Genomic DNA, 25,510 nt, shown 5'->3' on the forward strand with positions numbered 1-25,510 from the left:
AGAAATATTTCTGAAGATCCAGACAGGCTAGACGACCCTCTGCCCAGGGCCTTTTGAGTATAGTAGAACAAAAGGGGGTGCAACAGCGCTAGAGTAACAAGGCAAGAAACATGCAAAAAACAGCAGCAGCATATAGTGCGACTACACCAAATACAATAAGATCAAACAAGCTGGGCTATCTAATGTATTAGAATCCATAATCTCATAAAGTCCTAAAAACGACATTGCTCAAATAATCGCAGGGGAAGTAAGGGTTATTGAAACCACTAGTTTTTGACACCACAGTGTGCATGCATAAACTCCAAACAGTGCCCGATCACCGTAGGTGTAAGTTATGCTTACTGGATGCCAGGCAGTTGGCTAAACCCAGCCTAGGGCCTTTATGCTTGCAGATGTCCACACCAGGTATAATAACACGCTAAGTCCGTCCGTGTGTCCGTATGTTTTCACATATTACCCAAGAAAGAGAGAATGACTGCCACAGTGTAGTATATTAAAAAGTAACAATTTAAATTTATTTAAAGGTTGCACTTACAATTTCATAAAAGCAGAATGCATGTAAACAACAATGCCGGCCGGCATATGCGAACGGAGCCTGTCCTCAACAAACGGCGTGGTGATGTCACTGTGTGCCCTCCCAGGCGCGTTTTGTCATCAATTGGACGTTCTCAATGGGGAAACCTTTTGAGTATAGGTTTATTTATTCTGAGCGGGGTTAGACTTCCACAGACGGGGTTATAGTGGAGTAAAATTTTTGAAAGAAGGCTTTGGGGATCCAAATTGGGGAGTGCCTCAGAGCATAAATAAAAACTGGGAGGAATTTAATTTTGAGTAGGTTTATCCTGCCTATGAGGGATAATGGTAGGTTATTCCAAACTCAACGTTTTCGTTTTGAGTTGGGTGAGTAAGGGGTATAAATTTAATTTAGCAAAGTCAGAGACTCTAAGGCCGCGTACACACGCGGGGACTGTTCGCCCAACTTTGTCCGCTGAACAGTGTTTCGGCAAACAGTCCGCTCGTGTGTGGGCTTTCAGCGGACAGTTTCAGCGAACAGTCCGCTGAACAAGGTTTTTCGGAAATTCGGAAAAACTGTCCGCTGAAACTTTGTTTCAGCGAACAGTCCCCTCGTGTGTAGGCTTGTTCGTCAAACTAAGTTCCGCGCATGCTCAGAAAGGATTTACACGCCGAAAGTTATAATGCAGTGTATAGGACGTCGTATTTTTTGTCCCATCGTACGTGCCGTTCACGTCATCGCGCACGGTTTCAGCAAACTGTTCGTTCGTCGTGTGTGGCCATGTCCGTCCATGCTAATTTTGAGCGGACTGTTTGCCGAAACTGTTTGACGGACAAAGTTGGGCGAACAGTCCCCGCGTGTGTACGCGGCCTAAGAGTAATGTTAATGCCCAAATCCCAAATATCGGATGGAGGAGGTTCAGGTCAGTGAGACTGAGGGGTCTGCAAGTTTTTCCTGAGAGTCAATAGGTAGTGCTTGAGATTTTTCCCAATTGACTCTCAGCCCAGATAATTTGGGAGATTCAGAAATAATATTCAGAGCAGCAAGGAGGGAGGTTCCGGGGTAATTAAGAAAAAGCATGAGGTCATCTGCGTATAGAGTGAGTTTTTCAGTGATAGCCATTAAAGTAGGCGCTTTTACTGAGTCTGAGTTCCTGAGGGCCATAGCCAGGGGTTCCATGACCAGGGCGAACAAAAATGGGGAGAGGGCCTAGTACCCCTCTCTACTGGGAAAGGATCAGACAGTAGGCCCCCTAATTTGATTTTCACTTTTATACAATATATCTATCCACCTGCAGAAAGAGGGACAGAATCCAAAGGTCTGAAGGACTGATTTCATGTATTACCAGGTTACCATATCGCAGGCTTTTTCAAAATCTAATGCGACCATTACACGGGTTTGGGAATGAGAATTTGGGAGCTGCAGATGAGTGAGAACTCTTAACAGGTTAGTGTCAGTGGATTTTCCTGGCATGAACCCAGTTTGATCAGTGTCAACCAGTTCAGGCAGAACTCGACCAACCTAGTGGCGAGGACCTTGGCCAGAATTTTTAGGTCGTAGTTTAATTAAGAAATAGGCCTGTAGAAGGCACTATGTTTTGGGTCTTTAAGGATGAGTATAATGTGGGCACCGTACATGGTGAGCGGTAAGGAGTTAACCTCTAAGCCCTTGTACACATGGTCGAACATTCCGATAACAAAATCAGTCGGATTTTTTCCGACGGACTTTGTCCAAAACTGGTGTTGCATACACACGGTCGGACAAAGTTGTCGGAAAATCCAATCGTTCGTAACGTGATGACGTTACTTTGTTTTACGACGGGACTACGTTCAGGCTAGTAGCCAATAGCTTTGGTCTACGAATTTGATCTGAGCATGCGTGGCACTTTGTTCGATCGGAATTCTCTACAAACAATCGGACAAAGTCTGATCGGATCATGTTGTCGGAAAATGTTTATATCCCGCTCTCAAACTTTGTTGGACATTCCGACTGAAAAAGTCAGATGAAGCCCACACACGGTTGGATTATCCGACAACACGGTCCGATCGGACATTTTCCGTCAGAATGTCTGACCGTGTGTACAAGGGCTAAGAAGTGGGAGAAAAATAGCTGAAGCTTGGGAGCTATATTCTTGGTATATCTTTTGTACCAGTCACCCGGGAGGCCATCTGGGCCAGGGATTTTGGAGGGAGGTAGCGAGGCGATGGCCAGTCTGTCTCATGGGTGGTTATTGGGGCATCCGGGGCCTTGATCTCTGCAGATGACAGGCTGCGGAAATGTAATTTTTGTAGTTCAGAGTTAATAGTCGCAGGAGCAAGGTTGGTGATATAAGTTCCTAACGAAGACAAAAAATTTGTGGAGGATCGCGTCGGGATAAGTAACACTGGTCTTGGTCTCCGACAACATTTCGGGGACTATAGTTTTGAAGTTGCGGGTCAGCCACCAGATTGGCTAGCAGGCGGCCATTTTTATCATTCAAATATTTTACCGGACAATAAACGGACATCAGTTTGGGTTAGAGAGGTATAATGTAGAGCTATATTCCTCTTGGCTTGGGCTAGTTGTAGATAATTGGATGGCGTGGGATGCTCAGCAAAAGAGGTAGAAGCGTCAGCCTCTAGTCTTGAGGTTTCAGAAGCACAATCAGATTTGGTAGCTTTAATGGCCGAAATATGAGCCTCGGGTCATGGCCTTTGAAGGCATCCCACTCTACCACAGGAGAAGCTGTGTCCATATTGTGAGACTGGTAATCTTCGAGTAGTGGAGATATGAGCTCGGCTACACTGTCGTTAATACATCTGGGAGCTACCCTCCAGGTGCCTGGATCTTTCAGTCTACCCAACCGGAGGCATATTTCAAGCGGAGAGTGGTCAAAGTTCCATTGGGACATACGAGGCCTCAGACTTTCGAGAGCACTGGAGCACTACCAAAAGCAAAATCTATTCTAGAGCTAGATTTATGAGCTGTGGACAGATGTTAAAAAAACTTTGGAGTCAGTATGTTTCCATCTCCATAGCTCAGATAGAGAGAGGGTGTCCGCCATTGAGCGAGATCAGGGGAAACAGTGTGCTGGGGGTTAAAGGAGTCTAGGGCTGGGTCGAGGATTGAATTAAAGTCCCCAGCAAAAATTATGTGTGTAGAGGGGAGCTAGTTTCTTGCTAATGGAGAAAAGTAAAGCGGCGTCTACAGCAGGGGGCAGATAGACATTTACGAAAGCCCAGAGAACCAAATGAAGTTCCAATAATAAAATGATACATCTGCCATTGGGGTCCAAAATCGCTCTCTCTACTTTACATGGTAGGGCTTTATTTAGGATCGCAACACCTCTCGCGTAGGTAGAGTATGTGGCATAGAAGGCTGTCTCACCCAAGATCTACGTGAAGCCAGTATCTTACTATCCATGAGATGGGTCTTTTATAGAAATAGGATATGTGGCTTGTGGGACGTTAAGAATTTGAACATTGAGGAACGTTTAAATTTATCATTCAGGCCTCGTATGTTCCAGGAGACCATCGCTAAATCTTTCAGTAATTACCCTAGAGAAAATTCCCTCAGCAAACTGATGCAGAAAAGGGGATGAAATGGTGATAAGCATGACAGTGTAATCGGACAACCGAGCAGTTTTAACCTTAGCAAAAAACTCCCTCTTATTTAGCCAATACTCCAACATAACCAGGCTTGTAGTTTAATCCCTAAACGTTTATACCCCTGATGCTGTCCAGGCTTTAACAGCAGGCAAGGGTGAGGGGACATGTATCCCATCACATCTGGTGGGAGACCAGATAATCCAGAGATGCCTGACGTGTCACATCTGGTGGCAAACCAGATAATCCGGAGATGCCTGACATGGGCACAGTGTCATCGAGAAGGTATGTTGATTTGTCTTGCTGTAGCTCCGATTAGCTAGGTTCAAATCAGATCAGGAGAGTGCATTCTCTCACTCAAGGTCTGTTCTGAAAATCGTGGCGCATCATGAGTGTGATGTCACTGCCCCACTTCTCCACCTCAGCCATTCAGGGAGCGCTTTGCATTTGTTCAGAAGATGCAAACCATTCTCTGAATGGTGCCAAGTGGCTGAACTCCTCTGTTCACAATGCAGCAGTACAGCCGCGCAGCCCGAGACCTGGAAGCGAGTGGAGATCACTGGAGTAGCGCTGTCTACTACAGTGATTTCCAGGGGCAGCGGCCAGGTATGTCATATACATAGGTACATTGGTACAAGCTGGACTGATGTAGCTTTGTATAAAATATCTATACCTGGAATTCTTCTTTAAAGAGAACAAAATGCAGAATGGCCTTGATGTCACATGGATACCCGATCTGCCCGTCACACTATTACAACACTTTGCTCTCTGATGCTGGATTATTTATTTGATCTTACAAGGCTTATTGACAATACTAATTAGTATTCAGTAGGTACTTGATTTCATATATTTTTCTTCAATAAAACTATAAATATAAAAAAATGTCCGGCTACTTAACAATCAGTAGATAAGTAAAAAAAAGCCCCCCCCCCCCCCCCACCCCATCTATCCCCCACCAAAGTAGCATGGGTACAATGTTGCCATCCAGCTCCTCTGGTCCGGCACCCCCCTCCTCCCACAGCTGTTGCTCCAGGCTGACATCTGTCCCCTGTCTCTCCACCTCCTCCCTTCCAGTGGTGGCACCACTCCTGCTGACCACTGAGGGGGGGGGGGGGGGGGGGGGGGCTTATCACTGGTTCTTAAAGATGCCAGCTGGTTTGGGATCCTTATCCAGTGAATGGCCAGTTAGGGGCTGGCACCCAATGGCGTCCTTAACAACCAGCTATTCACGCAGATGTGCTGTAATGCAACACTTTTAAAGTGTGCTATCCAACTTTTAAAATTGCATAGTGTGTATTAAAAGTGCTGCAGTATAAAATATATGCACTGCAATGTGAAAGCAGCTTTAATTCCTTAACCTAAAAATATGCATAACAAACCACGCTGAAATCAAAACCTATGTCCTCACGCCAAAAAAGCTATTAAAGAATGGGGAACACTTCTTGCTGCATATTGTCACATATTTGCTGCTTGTGCTGGGATAAACGGCACAAAAAAATAAAATGGGCTCTGAAGTGGCACAAGCTTACCCATGCATGTTTGTGGGTTCCAGGTCTAGGTATATGTTACACATCGGTTTAGTTTTTGTTAGCATCCTATTTTCTCATGCAGAAGGAATCTGATTTGATTGCTTCCAATAAGAGAATTATACTAGACAATCCTGCATGTGTCTTAACAGATCGCTGAAAAGAATATCGACTTATTGCGTTAGCCGCTAAAGGCGTCGTTTACCTTTGGGAACTGGAAGTTGGACGCTGGTCAAGTTGTGCGGAATTATGTTGGCTATTAAAGCAGTCAGAAATCTGCTGCTGCCGTTTCTGGCAAGACCACAATAGCCTATTCTGGGAGGCACAGCACACACATTATGACTTAAAGCTGATTTTCCTCATAATCCAACATATTGAAGCTTATTTAAAGTGGCAGTACTAGCCCAACACCATCCTGCCATCCCTGCTTTAAACAGCACTTGTTCTCGGGACTTATTATAATGGAAGCATGGTGGAAGGGGCAGGGGGCGGCAGGGATTTTCATGGCTACTTGTATGTTGTGTGTTTTAATTTGTTGCCTGTGTCTAGATTCTGTGTCTTGTGCCGGAGCTAAATGCAGAGAGCTGCTTTCGAAATTAGCAACTTGAAACCAAATTCTGTGACTAATGGCTCTGTGACTGGTAGGCCTTGGGGGATTAGGTGGGTAAGAAATGGGCCATGGATGTTAAAAAATATAAATAGATTACGCCATTGTCCCATGGTCATCGGGAAAAGGGGACCACAATAAAACTTGTTTGTAATCGCATTGAACCAAGAGCACAAATAACTCCTTAATAAATGAACATTAGCATTTGCAGCTTTTATATTGAATATTATATATTCTTAAAGTATATGTCTAGCCAAAAAATTTTTTATTTTAAGTTTTGTATGCAGCCTAGGCTCTAAAAGGCCCCTTTCACATGGGTGCCTCCATTTGCGGGAAACGCTTGCTCTGTGGGGGATTGTGTCCGTCTCCGCTCACTGTGCAGAACGGAGACGGACACAGAGCCGCTATCTTCTATGGGGAGACCAGGTGAGAACCAACTGCCTGTCAGTTTTTAATCCAATCTTCCAAACATGGAAAATAGGACCACCATCCACCTGGATTTGGCGGACAGGATCGGATCATATAAAGGTGGATGTCAGCGGACATGTCACCGATGATATCCGCTGTTCCATAGGAGTGAATGGATGGTCCCATCAGACGGACCTGATCAGACAGCCTTTGTGAAAGGGGCCTTAGGGCTTGTTTATTCCTTCATTGAGCTTTCAGTTGTTCCTGCCTCCTCCTTAAAACTTGTGTTTTTTTTTTTTAAGTGAAGTTCAGTAGGAGAGCGTTACTCCTCTGCTGAGAAGTTTCTGCAGCATTTAGGTCTGCAAAGGAGCGACATCTTCGAAGCAGTTAAGTAATCCATTTAGAGATGCTGTTATGCCCCGTACACACGATCGGGTTTTCTGTCAGAAAAATCTTGGATGTTTTTTCCAATGGTATTCTGCTCAAGCTTGCCTTTCATACACACGGTCACACAAGTTCTCTGAACATTCGACCATCAAAAACGCGGCGACGAACAACACTACGACGAGCTGAGAAAATGAAGCTCAATGCTTCTGAGCATACGTCGAATTGTTTCCGAGCATGGGTAGGAATTGCTACAGATGATCTGAACTTTTTCCATCGGGGAAAAATACAGAACCTGCTCTCAATCTTTTGCTGGCGATAGAGCATACACACGGTCACATTTTCCGACCAAAAGCTTTCATCGGTCTTTTGCTAGCCAAATTTCCGATCGTGTGTATGGGGCATTACTGGTGAGTTGCCTTGTCTGGATCACCGGTCTGCTATGGGCCTCGGACTGACCAGCTTTCACTCAGCTGTGTGTAGTTTTATATAGGCAGTGTGATTGTGTAGTGGTTAGCTTGGCTTTCATTTTTACCAGTGACATTATTGGTACAAAATTTGTATGTTCACTTTGTGGATTTCCTACCACAGATCAAAAACCTTCTGCTTAGTCAGGTTCTGACCATGATGAGCTGTGTGTTTCCTTTGATTGTGTGATGGAGACAAGCTCACCTGGTCTAGGAACTTATGTGATTGGTTCCTTCTTCTCTGTAGAATTCTGTGAAATGCACCAACAAATGGCAACCACCCCAACCTATAACTGGCCTTTGCAGCAAGGAGCACATGGAAGGGTGACGCATGTCAAAAACAACAAACAAAAATGCCCAACTCACCTGCCAGCCTGCAACAAACCAAATGAATCGTGTCTAACCGTTCACGTTAAAACAAGGGATTTCGTATGCACAAATTTGCAAATAAATACGTAAGCTGCAGAGGCCACGTCACGGCACCCCAGTGTACTGCCGCCCTAATTCTATAAAAAAAAAACAATGTATAGATTTAGGACTACAGATAATACTGGGGTGCTGTGATGTGGTCTCTGCATCTTACACATGCATTTGCAAATGTGTGCAAACTAAATCCCTTGTTAGGGTTAATTCAGTTTGTTGCTGGCTGGTAAGTAAGCTAGGAATTTTTTTTTGTTGTTTTTTTTTTAAATGCTGTGAAATGTGTTGTAAAAAAAAAATGAATCCATACCAGCAGTTTTGTAGGGGTTTCTTTTTTGAGAAATACTGATTTTTATTTTTTAGAAAATGCTTTGCAGAAAAAAACCCTCCATTGATGTTCTGTTTTCATTATCTTCCAGGTTGGGCTCACGTGGTATGTGCACTATATATTCCAGAGGTCCAGTTTGCAAATGTTGCCACGATGGAGCCTATTGTGCTACAATCAGTGCCACATGAACGATATAATAAGGTAAAAACATCCTCCTGTTTTGTGGTTGAAATATGTTGACGGTCATATGCTTCTCATAAATGGGTGATTTCATGTAAACAGTAACCACTTTCAGACTGGACCATTTTGCTGGCTTAAGACCAGACCACTTTTTGCGTTTCGGCACAACGTCGTTTTAACTGACAATTGCGCAGTCGTGCGACGTGGCTCCCAAACAAAATTAACGTCCTTTTTTTCCCACAAATAGAGCTTTCTTTTGGTGGTATTTGATCACTTCTGCGGTTTTTATTTTTTGCGCTATAAACAAAAATAGAGCGACAATTTTGAAAAAAACTCATTATTTTTTACTTTTTGCTATAATAAATATCCCCCAAAAATATATAAAAAAAACATTTTTTTCCCCTCAGTTTAGGCCGATACGTATTCTTGTACATATTTTTGGTAAGAATAATCTCAATAAGAGATTGATTGGTTTGTGCAAAATTTATAGGGTTTACAAAATAGGGGATAGTTTTATGCCATTTTTATTATTTTTTTTTTTACTAGTAATGGCGGCGATCAGCGATTTTTTTTTTTTTTATTGTGACTGCAACATTATGGCGGACACATCGGACATTTTTGACACATTTTTGAGACCGTTGTCATTTATACAGCAATCAGTGCTATACAAATGCACCGATTCCTGTGTAAATGACACAGGCAGTGAAGGGGTTAACCAGGGGGTGGCAGTGTAGACGTTAAGTGTGTCCTAGGGGTGTGTTACTAACTGTGGGGCGTGGCTGTGTGTAAGTGAACACTGATCTTTGCTCTAATCACATGGAGCAGAGATCAGTGTCACTTGTTACTAGGCAGAATAGGGAAATGCTGTTTACATCGGCATCTCCCCGTGAGATGATCGCAGGTATCCCCGCGGCGACCGAGTCTGCGGGACCCGTGACCGGACTTGCGGGGGTCCCGACCGGCGCATGCGACGGCAGGGCGGCAAATACAAATGGACGTACCTGTACGCCAATTTGCCTGCCCGTGCCATTCGCCATCGTTGTGCGCCGGTTGGGAAGTGGTTAAAGGCTAGGTTCACCTTTTTAAATAAATGCACTTTTTTGTGGGGATCAGCAGATTGTGGGTGCAATGTCTGCCTCCTGGTGACTCTCAGGATTGCGGTCTGCCCTGTACCTCAGATGGAGGCAGGCAGTTGCTTGAGAGCAGGAACATCACTAAAACTACGGAAGTGCTCACCACCATTATAGTTCACTGAGAACTACAAGCTGTCAGTCACAATGGCTCACTGTACTTGTAATCTATTCATTCACAGGAAACTGAATGAATGGTGTGGCCATGTGAGCAGAGCGGTTTTCAGGTTGTGACAGCAAGTCAGAGGAAGGGAGAGGGACAAGGGGGTTGTTTGAAGGTGGAACATGTAACCTGTTCCAAACGGAAAGTTATTGTTTAGACCTAAATTTGTTATAATTTTGCATGCGTACCCTTATGTGCACCCCTTTTTGTTTTGCTTTTGGTTTGTCTGCAAAGGAGTCTTGCTGCCTTTTGTACTGATGGCACACACTGTCTTACAGAATCTAAGTAACAGTAACACTGGGTTATATAATGGTTTTCATTGCTCTTAAGGCCCAACTCCAGGATGGAGAAAAAAAATACCCTTGCATTTTCACTCCCATTTCTTTCCCCCCTGTGTTGCAAGGGTTCAGGAGTGTCAAACTGGCAACCCTCCAGCTGTTGCAAAACTACAAGTCCCATCATGCCTCTGCCTGTGGGAGTCATGCTTGTAACTGTCGGCCTTGCAATGCCTCATGGGATTCGTAGTTCCCCAACAGCTGGAGGGCTGCCAGTTTGACACCTGTGGGTTAAATGTCTGTTCGCTCTAGGGCAGTGATGGCGAACCTTGGCACTCCAGATGTTTTGGAACTACATTTCCTATGATGCTCAGCCACTCTGCAGTGTAGTTGAGCACCATGGGAAATGTAGTTCCAAAACATCTGGGGTGCCAAGGTTCGCCATCACTGCTCTAGGGGATAGAAGAGGCTGTATTTCTTAGTGAACACTTTGCTTCAGCTCCCCTCTTCTCCATGGTGTTTAGGCCTTTCACCATCATCGCATATATTGCAGGGCTATTAGTCCTGCGTTGCATGTGAGGAGATAAACTGCCTGTGTGCAGGGAGCTGTCCCTGCCGGGAGAACAGTGGTTATTACTAGCCGCTATAGCTGCTGGCAGTAATCGCATGTAAAAATCCAACATGGTGGTTGTACCCAAGTCAATCCAATCAGCCCGATGGTTTGACTCTCAGCCGCTCTCTGCTGAACCGTATGAGACTGAAACAATCTATGGGCGGCTTAAGACAGAGCACTGAGCGACAATCAAAGACTGCTGATCACTCAGTTCTTGATCTTCAATGAGCAGAGAGGGGTGACTGTCAGTCACCAGCTCTCTGCTCTGCCCCTCCAGTGCTTACTGGAGTGCCAGGATGTGGAGGGGGTGGGAGCATCTGGCTCAGGCTCTCAGCAGCACACTTGGAGGCTGAGCCAGCTGCTGCTCAGGCACCTGAGTGGATCCTGACATTAATGTTGTAATCCCTGTAGATTCTGGACCGACTGAGTGTCTGCAGCCAACAGCGGACTTTAATATGTTGGCTGAGGACAGGTCACAGGAGTGCAGAACTAAATGCACTCCTGTGACCCACAGAAGTATGGCCATAATTCTCCTTTTAATGGTGAAATGAAGTAGTTCTGGGAACTGCATTGTCTATAGTTGTAAGTTTATGAAGTTCACACAGAATCAGGAAGATCTGGAGACAAACTTTATTTCCTACAACTTTAGCCCAAAACATTATTTAACGTTCTGTTCCAAACCGTATTCCAAAAACATAAAGCAGGCCCAGGTCCATTGCAGAATCCTGCGTCTTTGCTGGAGTTCTCATATGCTTCTGTGTAATGAATGAACATTTCACACATGCTGTGTTGAGGTTTACAGGAAATCCAACAGTAATACAGCATAAAATATAAACATGTGTCTATATAATACTACATAACTAGAACTGGTCACTGGCCTTCCAGCTCTGTGCTGTCCTATGGGACAGGTGAGGGATTCAGGAGTCTGCTTTTTACATTACAGACTTGTTGAGTTTTCATTGACACCGTGGCTTGAGTTCTGTTCTGCGAGTGTCAGGGGGCCGGAGACCCAGCACTGCTTGTGTTTGTGTTAATATAATTACATTGCAGATCAGACATCTGAAGGAGCTGCTTGCAGAGTGCTGTTGGCAGTTCTAGGCGTGCTTCGCTCTCCATAACGCGCCGTTTTCGGAACTGAATGTCGTTTTACACCGCTGTGCTGATTTTATGCTTGGAGAAAGAATCTGACTTGTCCAGAAATATCACAGGTCATAAAGCACACTGCTGATCTGCACTTTATACGACATCTAGCATTCTGGAAAAATTCTTAGGGAATTATAACCGGTTCCAATATAGAAAACAGTTGTGAGTCCTGAATAGGTAATTTGTAAGTGGCAGGATGTCATGGAGTGTGGACTGGTTGGTGGTTGTATTTCTTTCGGGTCTTCCAAGTACTTGTGGGTTGTGGTTGGAACGTGCCAAAATAGCAATAGAAGCTGATAATAAAGAGCTATTCCACTTGTAGAAAGAAAGTGAAAAGCTTTTCAATGGGGTTCTCTTTGCTCGGGAACCTTACCGATCGGCAAGTTTAATTGTGCCACCGATCCGATCGGAGGCTCCAGCTGTTCAGTCTAACAATGGGGGCCCAGTCAAAATTTTCGCCAGTTGAACTCCAGCCAAGGGTTGCCCTGTCGGCATTCAAAAATTGACTGAGCCGGGTGAAAATTTATGGCCTGAACAGTGGCTGTATCCTATCAGATGCAGTCACTGTTTGGGTATTCAGGGAGCTGCAAGTATAGCCAGCAGGGGAGAATCCTCATCCACACTGTGACTAGCTTCATGCATGTGTTACTAGGCTAAAGCTGGACATACATGATTCAGGTTTTTTTTTTTTTTTTGTTCAGCCAGCAGGCAAAATGGCGGGGGGAGAGAACAACTCCGTACCTCCCCCATCCATGCATTTGATGTGGATGGGGTAAATCCTCCCAGCTGCCAGAATACAATAGTGCAGCGGGGGAGGGAGGATTCCCCCATCCACCTCTGCTGTCAGAATACACAGATCAGTGCTGTAGCCTTTTGCCTGCAGCTCTGACCAAGCATCTTTTACCCGACAGGACTGTGGAACAGACGTCGATCGGTAGAAATCAATGTACAGCCGTCTGCTAGCCATACACAGTTCGAATTTTGATTGCCCATTTGTACATATTTCCGAAAAAACTCATTAACCAAAACATTCATTCAGTCATTGACTTGACAAATTTAGTTTGAAAGCTTTAAAAAAGTTTTTCTAAATTTCCAAGTTAATGTTTTGAAATGTAATGTTTGATATCGAGAGGCACAGATGTGATGTAATGCTTGTGTATGCGTGGAATTTTATTAGCTGCTCCCTCGTACTACTGTATTTTGGGGGAACAATCGTTCAATAAAACAACAATTTTGATTGGCACCCAGGTTGTTGTACAATTAATGATGAATTTCATTCACTGGCCACTTTATTAGGTACACCTCGCTAGTACCGGATTGGACCCCATTTTGTCTTCAGAACTGCCTTAATGCTTTATGGCATAGATTCAACAAGGTGTTGGAAACATTCATCTGAGATTTTGGTCCATATTGACATGATGGCATCACGCAGTTGCTGCAGATTTGTCAGCTGCACATCCATGATTGCGACTCTCTCGTTCCACCACATCCCAAAGGTGTTCAGTGGCCTCCACAGTCACACAAGGCAATTGGAGTACAGAGACCTCATTGTGATGTTCAGGAAACCAGTGGTGAGATGATTGGAGCTTTGTGACGTGGTGCATTATCCTGCTGGAAGGAGCCATCAGAAGATGGGGACACTGTGGTCATAAAGGGAGGGACATGGTCAGGGACAACACTTGGGCAGGCCGTGGTGTTTAAACAATGCTCAATAAGTACTAAGGGGCCCAAAGTGTGCCTAGAATATAAATATCCCCCCTCACCATTACACCACCACCACCAGTCGGAACCGGTTGATACAAGACCGCATGGATCCATGCTTTCATGTTTACACCAAATTCTGATTACATCTGAATGTCACAGCTAAAATTGAGACTCGTCAGACAAGGTAAAATTTTTTCCAATCTTCTGTTGTCCAATTTTGGCGAGCCTGTGCAAATTGTAGCCTCAGTATCCTGTTCTTAGTTGACAGGAGTGGCACCCAGTGTGGTTTTCTGCTGCTGTAGCCCATCTGCTCCAACGTTCGATGTGTTGTGTGTTCAGAGATGGTGTCTGCATACCTTGGTTGTAATGAGTAGTTATTTGAGTTATTGTTGCCTTTCTATCATCTCAAACCAGTTTGCCCATTCTCCTCTGACATCAATAAGGCATTTTCCTCCACACAACAGCCGCTCACTGGATATTTTCTCTTTTTTGGACCATTCTCTGTAAACTCTAGAGATGGTTGTGTGTGAAAATCCCAGTAGATCAACAGTTTTTGAAATTCTCAGACCAGCCCGTCCGGCACCAACAACCATGCCACGTTCAGTCACTTATATCCCCTTTCTTCCCCATTCCGATGCTCGGTTTGAATTTCAGCAAGTCATCTTCACCACATCTAGATTGCTAAATGCATTGATTTTGCTGCCATGTGATTGGCTGATTAGCAATTTGCGTTACCAAGCAATTGAAGAGGTTTGCCTAATAAACCCTACTTGAAGGGTTAGGACTGCAGTACACTGGGGTGCTGTAATGTGGCTGCTGCAACTTGGGCAGCAGCATTGTCAACCAATGGAGTGGGTAGTGTTAGATCTCATTCACATGGGCATACTACAGTGTACACCCCTGAGAGGGCTGTGCTTACCCGCACGGGGGGTGCAAAGTTCTGTGCATCCCCGTGCAGGCAGTCCCATTCATGTCTATTGGAATTCAGTGGCTATTTAACTCCAAATAATGGATGTGGTTCTAGTGGATGTTCTGGATATATTGAAATATACCAGAGTTTACTTCGAAATCTACTTGTGCATTAGCAATATACATGTGCAGATGCCTTTGCATCCCATTACATACATAATTATTTAAACAAACAAACAAATGGTGGCCACAAGCGTTCTACTTTCTAATGTTTTTCTAGTATGAACATTACAATAACTTTTCCGGATCAAGGACTACATTCTGTTAGTTTCATTTTTTTTTAAGATAAGAAACAAACTTTTTTCTAACATTTCTTCTTTCATTTTTTTGTCTCACCGTGGTTAAATATGATCGTCAATTTATCCCCAATAGTTTTTGAAAGGTTCGATTGATTTTCTATCAACGTTCTGTTTGTGCATGGTTGGCTTTAGGGCTGTTGGGCATGTTGTCTTCTATCGTGATTATTTCATTGTGTAGAGCTGAACGAGAAACCCAACCCCCTGTGACCATCGCTATCAGTTTAAAGGATTTTTCTACAGCTCGTGAAATCTCTCCAGACTCTTCCAACCCTTCTGTATTATAGCAAAGGGGAGTCATCACTTCTCACAACTAGACTCTCACCCAGTTCTGGTCGTTTCCTGGTGGGTGATGTCTGTATCGAATGATGGCGCTATATGGATTTATTCGGTAAGGGCCCATTCCGACTGGCGCTTTTTATATATTTTTATACAATGACTGAGCGGCGCTTATTCCAGGTGTGAGATGGGAAGTCTGTCTTGCAGCCAGAACCCAGCAATGTGTACTGGATGTAGAGGAAGCTCCATGCAGTACATACAGTGCTTAGAGCCAAGCAAAATTTGAACCATGTGTGGGCAGGCTGAATGTACCAAGTTGACGGATAAACTTGGGTACAACCAACCTGCCAGATTTACGCCTTTTGGCTCCACAGCTGGCTTTCATGCTGCACGTTTGCGAGCTGCGCTGAGCTTTGTGAATGGCCCCGCAGCCATCTAGGACCTGTTTCCCAGAAGGCTGTGGGCATTGGGGTGGAGGGAGGGCGGCAGTTTCCTCTCTGGGTTGTAGGAAAGACATTTTCACGATTTCCCCATCGACACAGACAGTGCTGATGGGACTCCCTCCTGGCAGGGACATTGTGGTTACTTGTGATTATCGCTAAGGGCTGCTATAGCCGCCATCAGTCATCAATGTCTTCTCCTGGGGAGGGGGAGGGGGGGTGTAAGCCGCCCCCGCCGGTAGAAGACAGTGATTATTGCTAGCGATTATAGCAGCGATGGTGAGTATAATCACCAGTAAACACAATGTCTCGGCAGGAGGGATTCCCCTGTCAGCATTGTGTGCACATTTCTTTACTGCAACCTGGAGAGGAAATTGGGGGGGGGGGCCCATCCATTTTTTTGCCCGTAGCCTTCTGGGAAACAGGTCCCAGGTGGCTGCGGGACCCTTCACAAAGCTTAGTGTGCGGTGGGAAGCTGCAAGGAGTCATAGCCGGCATCCCACACTAAACATGCTGGCATTGGGTGCCCTGACTTAAAAACCTGCTCGGGTGGGGACTATGCTGGACCATTGGACATTTGAGTCTACTTTTTTATTAAGTCGGCCTCTACAGTATTTGTAGCGGCTGACTTTTACATTTTTGTCCCTAGGGTGAAGATCTTGAAGTCTTAGCGGTTAGTTAATGTGACTTCAGTACAGTAAAATGTGGGTGTTATGGGTTACAGCACATTTTTATCACCCTTTCACATTATCTAATACGCTCAGACCGGCTTCGCTGTATGGCGGCATAACGGGCCCTACCTTATTGCCTGAATTTTGGGATTCTGCAAACCATTGCCACATTGGTGATTCTGCTTGTATAGGCAGTAAATGAACATGATTTGTGTGGAGCGGTATCTGTAAAGTAAAGAATGAAAAGGTATTATTTTGCAGCTTGAACAAGGCTTTAATTTTATCCCCGATGCCCATCAATTTCTGTCTGTGTCGGTGTCTGCTCTGGATTACCGTTCCCATGAGTGACTGTGACAAATAAGACAGCACTTAATCCTTTCTTTTCCCCTTTCATACTAAAGAAAAATCTTGCATTTCTTATCGATCTGGCCGCCACATAATTGTGTAAGCATGCACATATGTGCTTATTGCATGAAAGATCTTGCGCTAAAGCCGTTTTATTAAAATTCCATATGCCGGAGCCACTGTTTCTCGGCCCTCTAGTCTTATTGCCGCTAATCTGAAGCCGGAGCAGACAGTAACAGGAAATGAGGGAATCTTGACTGCAGACACGGAAGAGCCTTCTCTCCCCTTTGAAGCGTGTAAGAAAATGCATGGATTGTCATTGACAAATAAACCTGCCCAAATCACAGGCACAGACATCAGACACAAAGAATTCACCTCCCTACAAATAAACCCGGGGACTTAGGAGTGGGGACAGAACAATAGGGGGATGTGGAGAGGCTTTTAACCCTTAAGGGGCATTGTAGTGTGTGTGTGTGTGTGTGTGTGTGTGTGTGTGTGTGTGTGTGTGTGTGACAATCTACTGCCTGCACCAGCTTAGCCATGATGCTTTAAGCTGGCTATAGACGGATCGAAAAAACTGTCCGATTTAACAGGAAGCAGACACATTTCAATCCAGCTACAGACAGGCTGGTTGTACCACAACCATAAAGGTCTCTTATTTACTCACATTTGGTCTGTTATATATACCAAACCAGTGTTCTGTTTTATAACCACGGCACTACCTGCCTGGAGTTTGCATGTTCTCTCTGTGCCCGCCTGGGTTTCCCCCGGGGGCTCCTGTTTCCTCACACACTACAGTGACATGCTGGTAGGTTAATAGGCTCCTGTCTAAATTGGCCCCAATATGTGTATGTATGAATGTGAGTTAGGGACCTTAGATTGTAAGCTCCTTGAGGGCAAAAAGAGCTGCATAAATTGATGGCGCTATAAAAGTACCATTAACAAATAAAAGATAAAATTTGTCCTGCCAGAAGTCTTGGTAATCTGATTATGGTAGCCGTATATGGATCAATTTTCAGTCTGTTGCCCCATTAATGCCAAAACTGGCTAGAAATCAAAGTGGTTGGAGGGAAGCTTCAGCATGGCAAAGATGTTTTGTAAGCAGACTGCTGTTCTTTAAGGACAAACCTACAGAACCTCTTTTCTTTTTATTTTTTGAACCCGGAGACTCCCTGTATGGCAGAAAATCTGTACAAAGTCCCCCCCCCCCCCACTTGTCAACACTTTTCACAAAACTGATTTTTTTTCCCACAAAAAGATTTTTATTTAGCATAAAGGTAAATAGTAACAATTCGCTTCAAATTACACCGTATGGTAGTTAAGCGGCAAAGGATACAAGTAAAGACAGAAATCACACAGGACATAGCGTGAATAGAGTGAAACAATAAAATATCCTACAATACAATCAGATCAGCATTGTGGTCGAAGCGGGGTGAAGGTTCATTGTCCCCACAAAACTGATTTTACTTTAGCTTTAAGTTTATTTTCATATACGCTAAGGCTGGCATGTCCAAAGTCCGGCCCGTGTTCTGGTTTCCTGGATCTTTTTTTTTTTTTTTATCTGGCCTTCAGATATGAAAGCAGAGTAATTTAACACCTGTTTAGATTCATCATTCATGTGACAAAATGAAAAGTATGTTGTTTGCAATAAACTTTGCATAAAATAGTTAATTTGCATTTAATTTTAATGGTTCAAAAAATGGTCGGCCCTCACGCATATTCACTTCATCAAATCTGGCCCATTTTGAAAAAAGTTTGGACACCCCTTCTCTAAGGGGTTTATTTACTAAAGGTGAAGAGGTGCACAATCAGTCACTTCTGCAGAGAAACCAATCGGCTTCTAACCTCAGCTTGTTCAATGAAGCTTTGGCAATAAAAACCTGGAAGCGGATTGGTTTGTAGTGAGACTGATTTTGCAGTCTTCAGCTTTAGTAAATAAACCTCTATATTCCTTTTGTTATACAAAAAAATTTGTCTGCCATGCCAGCCATTAGAACCTCAGTCACCTTTCATAACCATACAAAGAAAATGATGCCCTCTGGTCACTGTTTCCAGGACAGCCATTCTTCTAAATGGGCTCGGCAGTTCCTGTGTGCTGTTGGCATTCCTGATGCCGCCAGGCACACTTTAAAGAGGGAGAAGGGTATTTTGGCAAGTGTTAAGGTAAGGCAATTCCACTGAATAAGAAATCAAGCTCTTAAATTCCCCCATTTCAGGTCAGGCTGATGCCCGTGTTGATTGCCATTTACCAAGCGAACGTGGGAAAATCTCCAGCACACATTTGGAGCGTACAAGTGATTTCTGTCTCATAAAAGGCTAGACCTAGAGGCCTCGAGAAGGGGAAGGGTGCATGTAAGCGAGGCCTACAATGAAGGCATAGACCTGCGGAGAGGACGGATGCTAAGCATGACTGCCTCTGCCAGCACCCGAGGGGTTAAAGCCATTCTGGCCGGTGAAACCTGTTTCCTAGAAGAAGGTTGGAGGTGTCCTCTTCCCGTGGGAATGGAGGCGCTCTTTGCCCTCTTTGCATGGTGCACAACCATCCTAACAACGTAACTTCCAAATCAGCAGCATGAACGAGCCACTTCCTCCCCAGCCGATACACTTGACTGGCTGGTTGGATTTATTTCTTGTAAGCAGTTTTGTCTCCACATGACCAGAAAGACACAATATTTCATTGTTTTCTTCCCTATCCAATCACTGCAAATCTAGTTTCTGACTGTCCCAATCCTTCTTAAGTAGATTTGGATGATGGGAAAAGCAGGAAGCCTGCATGTTCAGTGTTTTGTTGCAGTAGAACTTCAGCAGCATATTGCTGACATGTAGGGTTAAGAGATGGAGCTCTCATGGTGGACTCTCACTGGGCCATTGTACGGGGCCTGAGCACATATGACCTGTGACTGCTCTGTACTGTGCTCCGGCACAGCTCTGCATACTGTGAGCTGGCCCACTTAATGTGGTTGTAAAGGAATTTATTTTTTTGTTTAAATAACAAACATATCTATACTTGCCTACTCTGTGCAATCCTCCTCTTCTTGGGTTCCCAACTGGCGGTCCTGGCTCCTCCTCTCATGCTGATGCCCCCAATAGGAAACCGATTCCAACAGCGGCACTCATGCGGCCGAGCCCCACTACTGCGACCATCAACACAGACAGCAGGACTCGGCCCTGCTCCTTCCTCACTGGAGTTGAGCAGGAGCCAGTGGTTATCGATCTGCCCAGGGAGGAGGGACAAAGCCAGGAGAGCCGCAGCTCTCATGCACAGCACTGGATTTCGATGGGGTTCAGGTAATTCTAAGGGGGGTGAGGGGGCGAGTATGTGGCGCAGAAAGTTTTTTTTTTTTTTTTTACTCTAATGCATAGAATGCATTCAGGTAGAAATCCTTGAGGCTATAGAGCCACTTTAAAGAAGTGGGTTCAGGCATAGTTTGATTGAAATCGCCATGGTATGCGTGTGAGGCAGGGGTGATGACGTAAGTACACTTGAGACCAGTACAGGACAGTGGGGGAATTGGAAAAGGAGAAAGTAATGCTTGGGCATGACACAAGGTATCTGTCCCTGGTGTGAGTAGGCCCTTCATTCACAGAATACACTGACCTGCGTCTGCAGCTGCTAATAGAAAAAAGTTTTCCAAAATTTCTATTCAACAGACATTAACAATCGACTTGTCGGGCAGGGGCATCCACATATGGATTGAAATGTGGCCAGTCCCTGCTGAACGAGCCAAATTTAAATCCATTTATGGCCAGCTTTAGCCCCTGTTCACATCGGTGCGACTTGTCATGCGATTAGACAGATCAAAGTCACAAAACAAGTCGCACCCGATTTCTGGCTATGGAACCGTTCATATCAGTGTGACTCTGACTTGCACCAAATTTGAAAAGGTTCCTGCATTATTTTTGGCATTTCAATGTGTGGCTTGCATTGACATCTGTGCATGAAGATGGGGGATGTCCCCCTGTCAGAACACAAAAGCTCAGCGGGGAGATTGCTGTACTGGCATGGAATTGTTAGTACAGCAAGCGCCTTAGTTTTTATTTATTTTCTCATTCTGCCCACTGTGTTGAACAAAAAGCTGCTTGTGTGTGGTAGATGCACTAGCAGATATAGATGGACTTCACTAACAAATTTAGACTGATACTGAAGTCCCCCCCCCCCCTTTTTCCGTTATACTTATTCGCCCCCGTCCCTCTCTGGCTTACTGACCTTTTGATTGAATGTAGCGGGAGCCAATTGCGCCGCTGCTGTGTCTCAGCCAATAAGGAGGGAGAGTCCCAATCTGCCGATGCACTTGTGCACATAGTTGTTTAGAGGTGGGGCTCCGGTAAATGTGAGGGAGGCTGCTGCACGAAGGTTTATAGAATGCATTAAGCTAAATAAAACCTTCTGCCTTTACAACCACTTTAACTGGTTGCAGACTGCCCCATGTACATATACTGTGGGACGGCGGCTCTTCTGTGCGAAATTGCGTACAGGTATGTGATCTCGCGCTTCCAGGTCTGCAGTGTGCATGTGATTGGACACAGAGAAAGCCAATCAGTGGGTCCGGCGGACTCGCCGATCGTTCCCAACAGGCAGAATGGCGATCTGCCTATGTAAACAAGGCAGATTGATGTTCTGTGACAAGGGAAGACGGAGCTTGTGTTTTTGCCAAGCAGGAACATGGATCTTTGTTTTCCCACAGTTAAAGCATCCCCCACACAGTTAGTAAGCGCTTCCTAGGGACACATTTAACCCCTTGATCACCCCTCATGTTATCCCTTTCCCTGCCAGTGTCATTAGTACCGTCAAAGTGCAATTTTTTTTAAAAAAAAAGCACTGATCATTGTATTGGTGTCTCTTATTTTCAGATTTGTACGCCACAATAGTCCCGCTATAAGTCGCTGATAGACGCCATTTCTAGTAAAAAAAAAAAAAGCATTCCATAAAAAATATAGCATCTACAATCAATATACACCTATTGGGATTTTATTTATTTTTTTACCAAAAATATGTAGCGGAATACATATTGGGCTAAATTGATGAAGAAATTAGATTTTTTTTTTTTCTTTTTTTATTAAATAGGTATTTTTTCAAAATTGTCGCTTTTTTTTGTTTATAGAGCAAAAAATACACTGCAGAGGTGATCAAATACCACCAAAAGAAAGCTCTATTTGTGGGGAAAAAAGAACATCAATTTTATTTGGGTACAGCATCGCATGACCGCATAATTGTTAGTTAAATTAATGCAGTGCTGTATTGCAAAAAATGGCCTGGTCAGGAAGGGGGGTAAACCTTCCCGGGGTGAAGTGGTTAAAGCTAAATTCCAGCTGAAGCCAGCCATAGATAGATGGATCAAATCTCAGCCAGTTCAGCAGGAACCGGACAAGATTTGATCCATCTACATCTAGGCTGATTGTCCTGAAGTCAATCCATCAATCAACTTCAGTATAAGCCTGTTGGATTTTTTTTCCATGCGATTACTGCAAGTGGCTATAGCTGCCGCCAGTGATCATTGTGTTCTGCCAGCAGGGAAGACTCTCCACGGTCATAACACAATAGCACTGTGGCAAGGATTCCCCCATTAAAGAAAATGAATCCAACCATCACATTTAATAATTCGTAAGTTGCAATATAATACATATATTTTGGGGTTTAAAAGTACTTTAATGAGGAGGATGAAAGTGGCCATAGAGAGTTTGTATTAGCAAAATGGAGTAGTTAAAGTTCTCAACATTTCATAAATCATAATAGTTTACAGTACTGTATGCTCAGTGATTTATTTCATGATATAATATGTCCATTCTTCCGAGTACTGATCTACTGTGTGCCAATGATATTACAAAGCCTGACAATTCCAGCTCGCTCTTCTCAAAGTTCCTTCCACTAAGTCTGAGCCTTCCAGCTGTTTTCTAGATTGCTTTTAATACCCATCCCCCTCCAGCTTGTTATCAGTCAGATGTTTCATGATCGCTGTCCTCCCCCAGCATCCTCTCACCTCCCCCAGCATCATACTCTCCCCCCCCTTCCCCAGCATCCTCTCCACCCCCTTCCCCAGCATCCTCTCCCCACCTCCCCCAGCATCATCTTCTCCCCACCTCCCCCAGCATCCTCTCCCCACCTCCCCCAGCATCCTCTCCCCACCTCCCCCAGCATCCTCTCCCCACCTCCCCCAGCATCCTCTCCCCACCTCCCCTAGCATCCTCCCTCCTCCTCCCCACCTCCCCCAGCATCCTCCCTCCTCCTCCTCCACCTCCCCCAGCATCCTCCCTCCTCCTCCTCCACCTCCCCCAGCATCATCCTCTCCCCACCTCCCCCAGCATCCTCCCTCCTCCTCCTCCTCCACCTCCCCCAGCATCATCCTCTCCCCACCTCCCCCAGCATCCTCCCTCCTCCTCCTCCCCCAGCATCCTCCCTCCTCCTCCTCCCCCAGCATCCTCCCTCCTCCTCCTCCCCCAGCATCCTCCCTCCTCCTCCCCCAGCATCCTCCCTCCTCCTCCTCCTCCTCCACCTCCCCCAGCATCCTCCCTCCTCCTCCACCTCCTCCTCCTCCACCTCCACCTCCTCCTCCTCCCCCAGCATCCCTCCTCCTCCTCCTCCTCCTCCCCCCCCAGCATCCTTCCTCCTCCTCCTTCTCCTCCAGCACCCCTCCTCCTCTTCCTCTTCCTCCTCCTCTTCCTCTTCCTCCTTCTCCTCCTTCTCCTCCAGCATCCCTCCTCTTCCTCTTCCTCCTCCTCCTTCTCCTCCTTCTCCTCCAGCATCCCTCCTCTTCCTCTTCCTCCTCCTCTTTCTCCTCCTCCTTCTCCTCCTCCATCCCTCCTCCTCCTCCAGCATCCCTCCTCCCTCCTCTCTTCCTCCCTCCTCTCTTCCTCCCTCCTCTCTTCCTCCCTCCTCCTCCCCCTCAGCATCCTTCCCTCCTCCTCCCCCTCAGCATCCTTCCCTCCTCCTCCCCCTCAGCATCCTTCCCTCCTCCTCCCCCTCAGCATCCTTCCCTCCTCCTCCCCCTCAGCATCCTTCCCTCCTCCTCCCCCTCAGCATCCTTCCCTCCTCCTCCTCCAGCATCCTTCCCTCCTCCTCCTCCAGCATCCTTCCTTCCCTCCTCCTCCGCCTCCTCCTCCTCCCTCCCCCCAGCATCCTTCCTTCCTTCCTCCTCCCTTCCTCCTCCTCCCCCAGCATCCTTCTTTCCTCCTCCTCCCTCCACCCGTCTCAGAGAGAGAGAAATAGTAATGCACAGCATATATGATGGGCAAAAATGGCTGTTGATCACTGCTAACTGTACCCTGGGAGGAATTCATCAGAACTGGAGGACACAGAATCTAGAATATCACTGCATGGCATCCAGTCAGCTTCTGTGTTCAGTTTACGCTATGTTTACACTTGTGGTTGGTAAAAACAGTTGAGCAGTGCTTTTACCACCCCAAATCCCCCCCCCCCCCCCTTAAGATGCAAAGGCAAATAGAATTTTCACTGTTATATTTAGCAGGAAGTACTGCCCGCCAAATGCGACCCATCAAACTGAATTCACACGGTTGTGGCACCATGGTACAGGTTTTTAGGGGTTAAAACAGGTGGTGAGTAGGTGACATAATGCCTTCTTGCTGTCTCCCAAAAACCACTATTCGAAGTTGAATTTAAACAATATATTCCCAACGCTTAGAAAACCACTCCCTTTACACATATAAATTGTCCATGTAATACTCATTTATAGTACCTTGTAGAAGGAAGATGCCTATACTTACCTATTCTCAGAGTGCTCTGGTCGGGCCACGTGATCTCCCCAGTGGCCGTCCTCAGGGGAGAGTAGTGAACGTGGACAACAGATGGAATGCCTGGGTGGTGATGTCACCCATAGGCTTACTATGGAGCATCGGTTGTCTGCTGTCCCTCCTCTCCCCTGAAGCCGGCTTCTGGGAGCCGATCACATGACCAGACCGGAGCACTCTGAGGATAGGCAAGTATAAGCATCTCCCTTCTACAGGGTAGTTTGTATAGGGGTTAGAAGTGCGGGTTTAAACTTCGTTCTAGCCTGGAATTCCTCTTTGAGCCTCAGTTCACACTGACGCTACTTGTCATGCGACTTGAGAGTTGGCTATGGAACCGGTCTAATCGGTGCGACTTAAGTCTCCCCGACGTTCCTGCACTACTTTGGGGTGACTTCAATACAACTTGCATTGAATTCTGTTAAAGAAGTCGTATGCAAGCTGTGATGAGGTTGTGCAGGAATGTCTTGTTCAAAGTCACGGCAGTGTGAACAAGGGCCGAGCTGTGAAACTGAAATCTAGAAGCTGATTGGTTGCCCTGCACAGCTGCTGCTCCAGATTCTGGCTGTTTAACTATTGGTGAATTCCCCTCGCTGAATGCTGCGGGTGAGTAAAGGACTCCCCTGGAATCCCAATCATCTTACAGTAGGACAGGCAAACACAATAGATTATACTGGTGTCAAGGAATCACCTAGTTTGCATTTTGGCAGCACCTTCAGTAATTGAGACAATTATTTGGAGATTTAAACATCTCTTCCATTTTATCATCATTTGCATTTTCAAGTGTGTGTTTTTTTTGTTTGTTTTGTTTTGTTTTTTATAATCTTAAATGGAAATTCTAGTGTATTTCCAGGGAACAGTGTTTACCTTTTAAAACAGTGTTAAAGTGATTGTAAAGTCTTGCTTTTTGTTGTCCCCCCTATAAACGTAATAAACATGTTATACTTACTTGCTCTGTTGCAGTGGATTTGCACAGAGCAGCCCGGATCCTCCTCTTCTTGGGTCCCTCTTCAGCTCTCCTGGCCCCTCCCTCCTCTTCAGTGCCCCCACAGCAAGCGGCTTGCTATAGGGACACCCGAGCCGAGTCACAGCTCTCCGTGTCCATTTAGATACAGAGCCCCACCCCTTCTCTCTCCTGTTTGGCTAGCTGACCTTCATTGACAGCAGCAGCCAATGCCACTGCTGTGTCTCAGCCAATCGGGATTGTTTCTTTGCAGTGTTTTAAGTTATTATGTGATAAAGTTAAAGTTTTTTTTTTTGTCTGATTATTTTTAGACTTGTTATATTTGTGATGAACAAGGGAGAGAGAGCAAAGCTGCTACTG

General features: G+C 45.3%; 1 protein-coding gene across 8 annotated transcripts in view; it reads left to right on the forward strand.

Annotated features, from left to right (window-relative positions):
* Positions 1-25,510, forward strand: part of MLLT10 (MLLT10 histone lysine methyltransferase DOT1L cofactor) — a 307,092-nt gene that overhangs the window by 67,231 nt on the left and 214,351 nt on the right. For all 8 annotated transcript variants that reach the window (XM_077490949.1, XM_077490944.1, XM_077490945.1 and 5 more), the window contains 2 exons: positions 8,330-8,439; positions 25,462-25,510. The exon at positions 25,462-25,510 is cut by the window's right edge and continues 55 nt beyond it. In XM_077490949.1, the coding sequence (XP_077347075.1) occupies positions 8,330-8,439; positions 25,462-25,510 (159 nt within the window). The remainder of the gene's footprint in view (positions 1-8,329; positions 8,440-25,461) is intronic.

This window comes from Lithobates pipiens, unplaced genomic scaffold (genome assembly GCF_037356315.1).
Source record: "Lithobates pipiens isolate NorthernLeopardFrog02 unplaced genomic scaffold, aLitPip1_a1.2 Scaffold_19, whole genome shotgun sequence".
Lineage (NCBI taxonomy): Eukaryota > Metazoa > Chordata > Amphibia > Anura > Ranidae > Lithobates > Lithobates pipiens.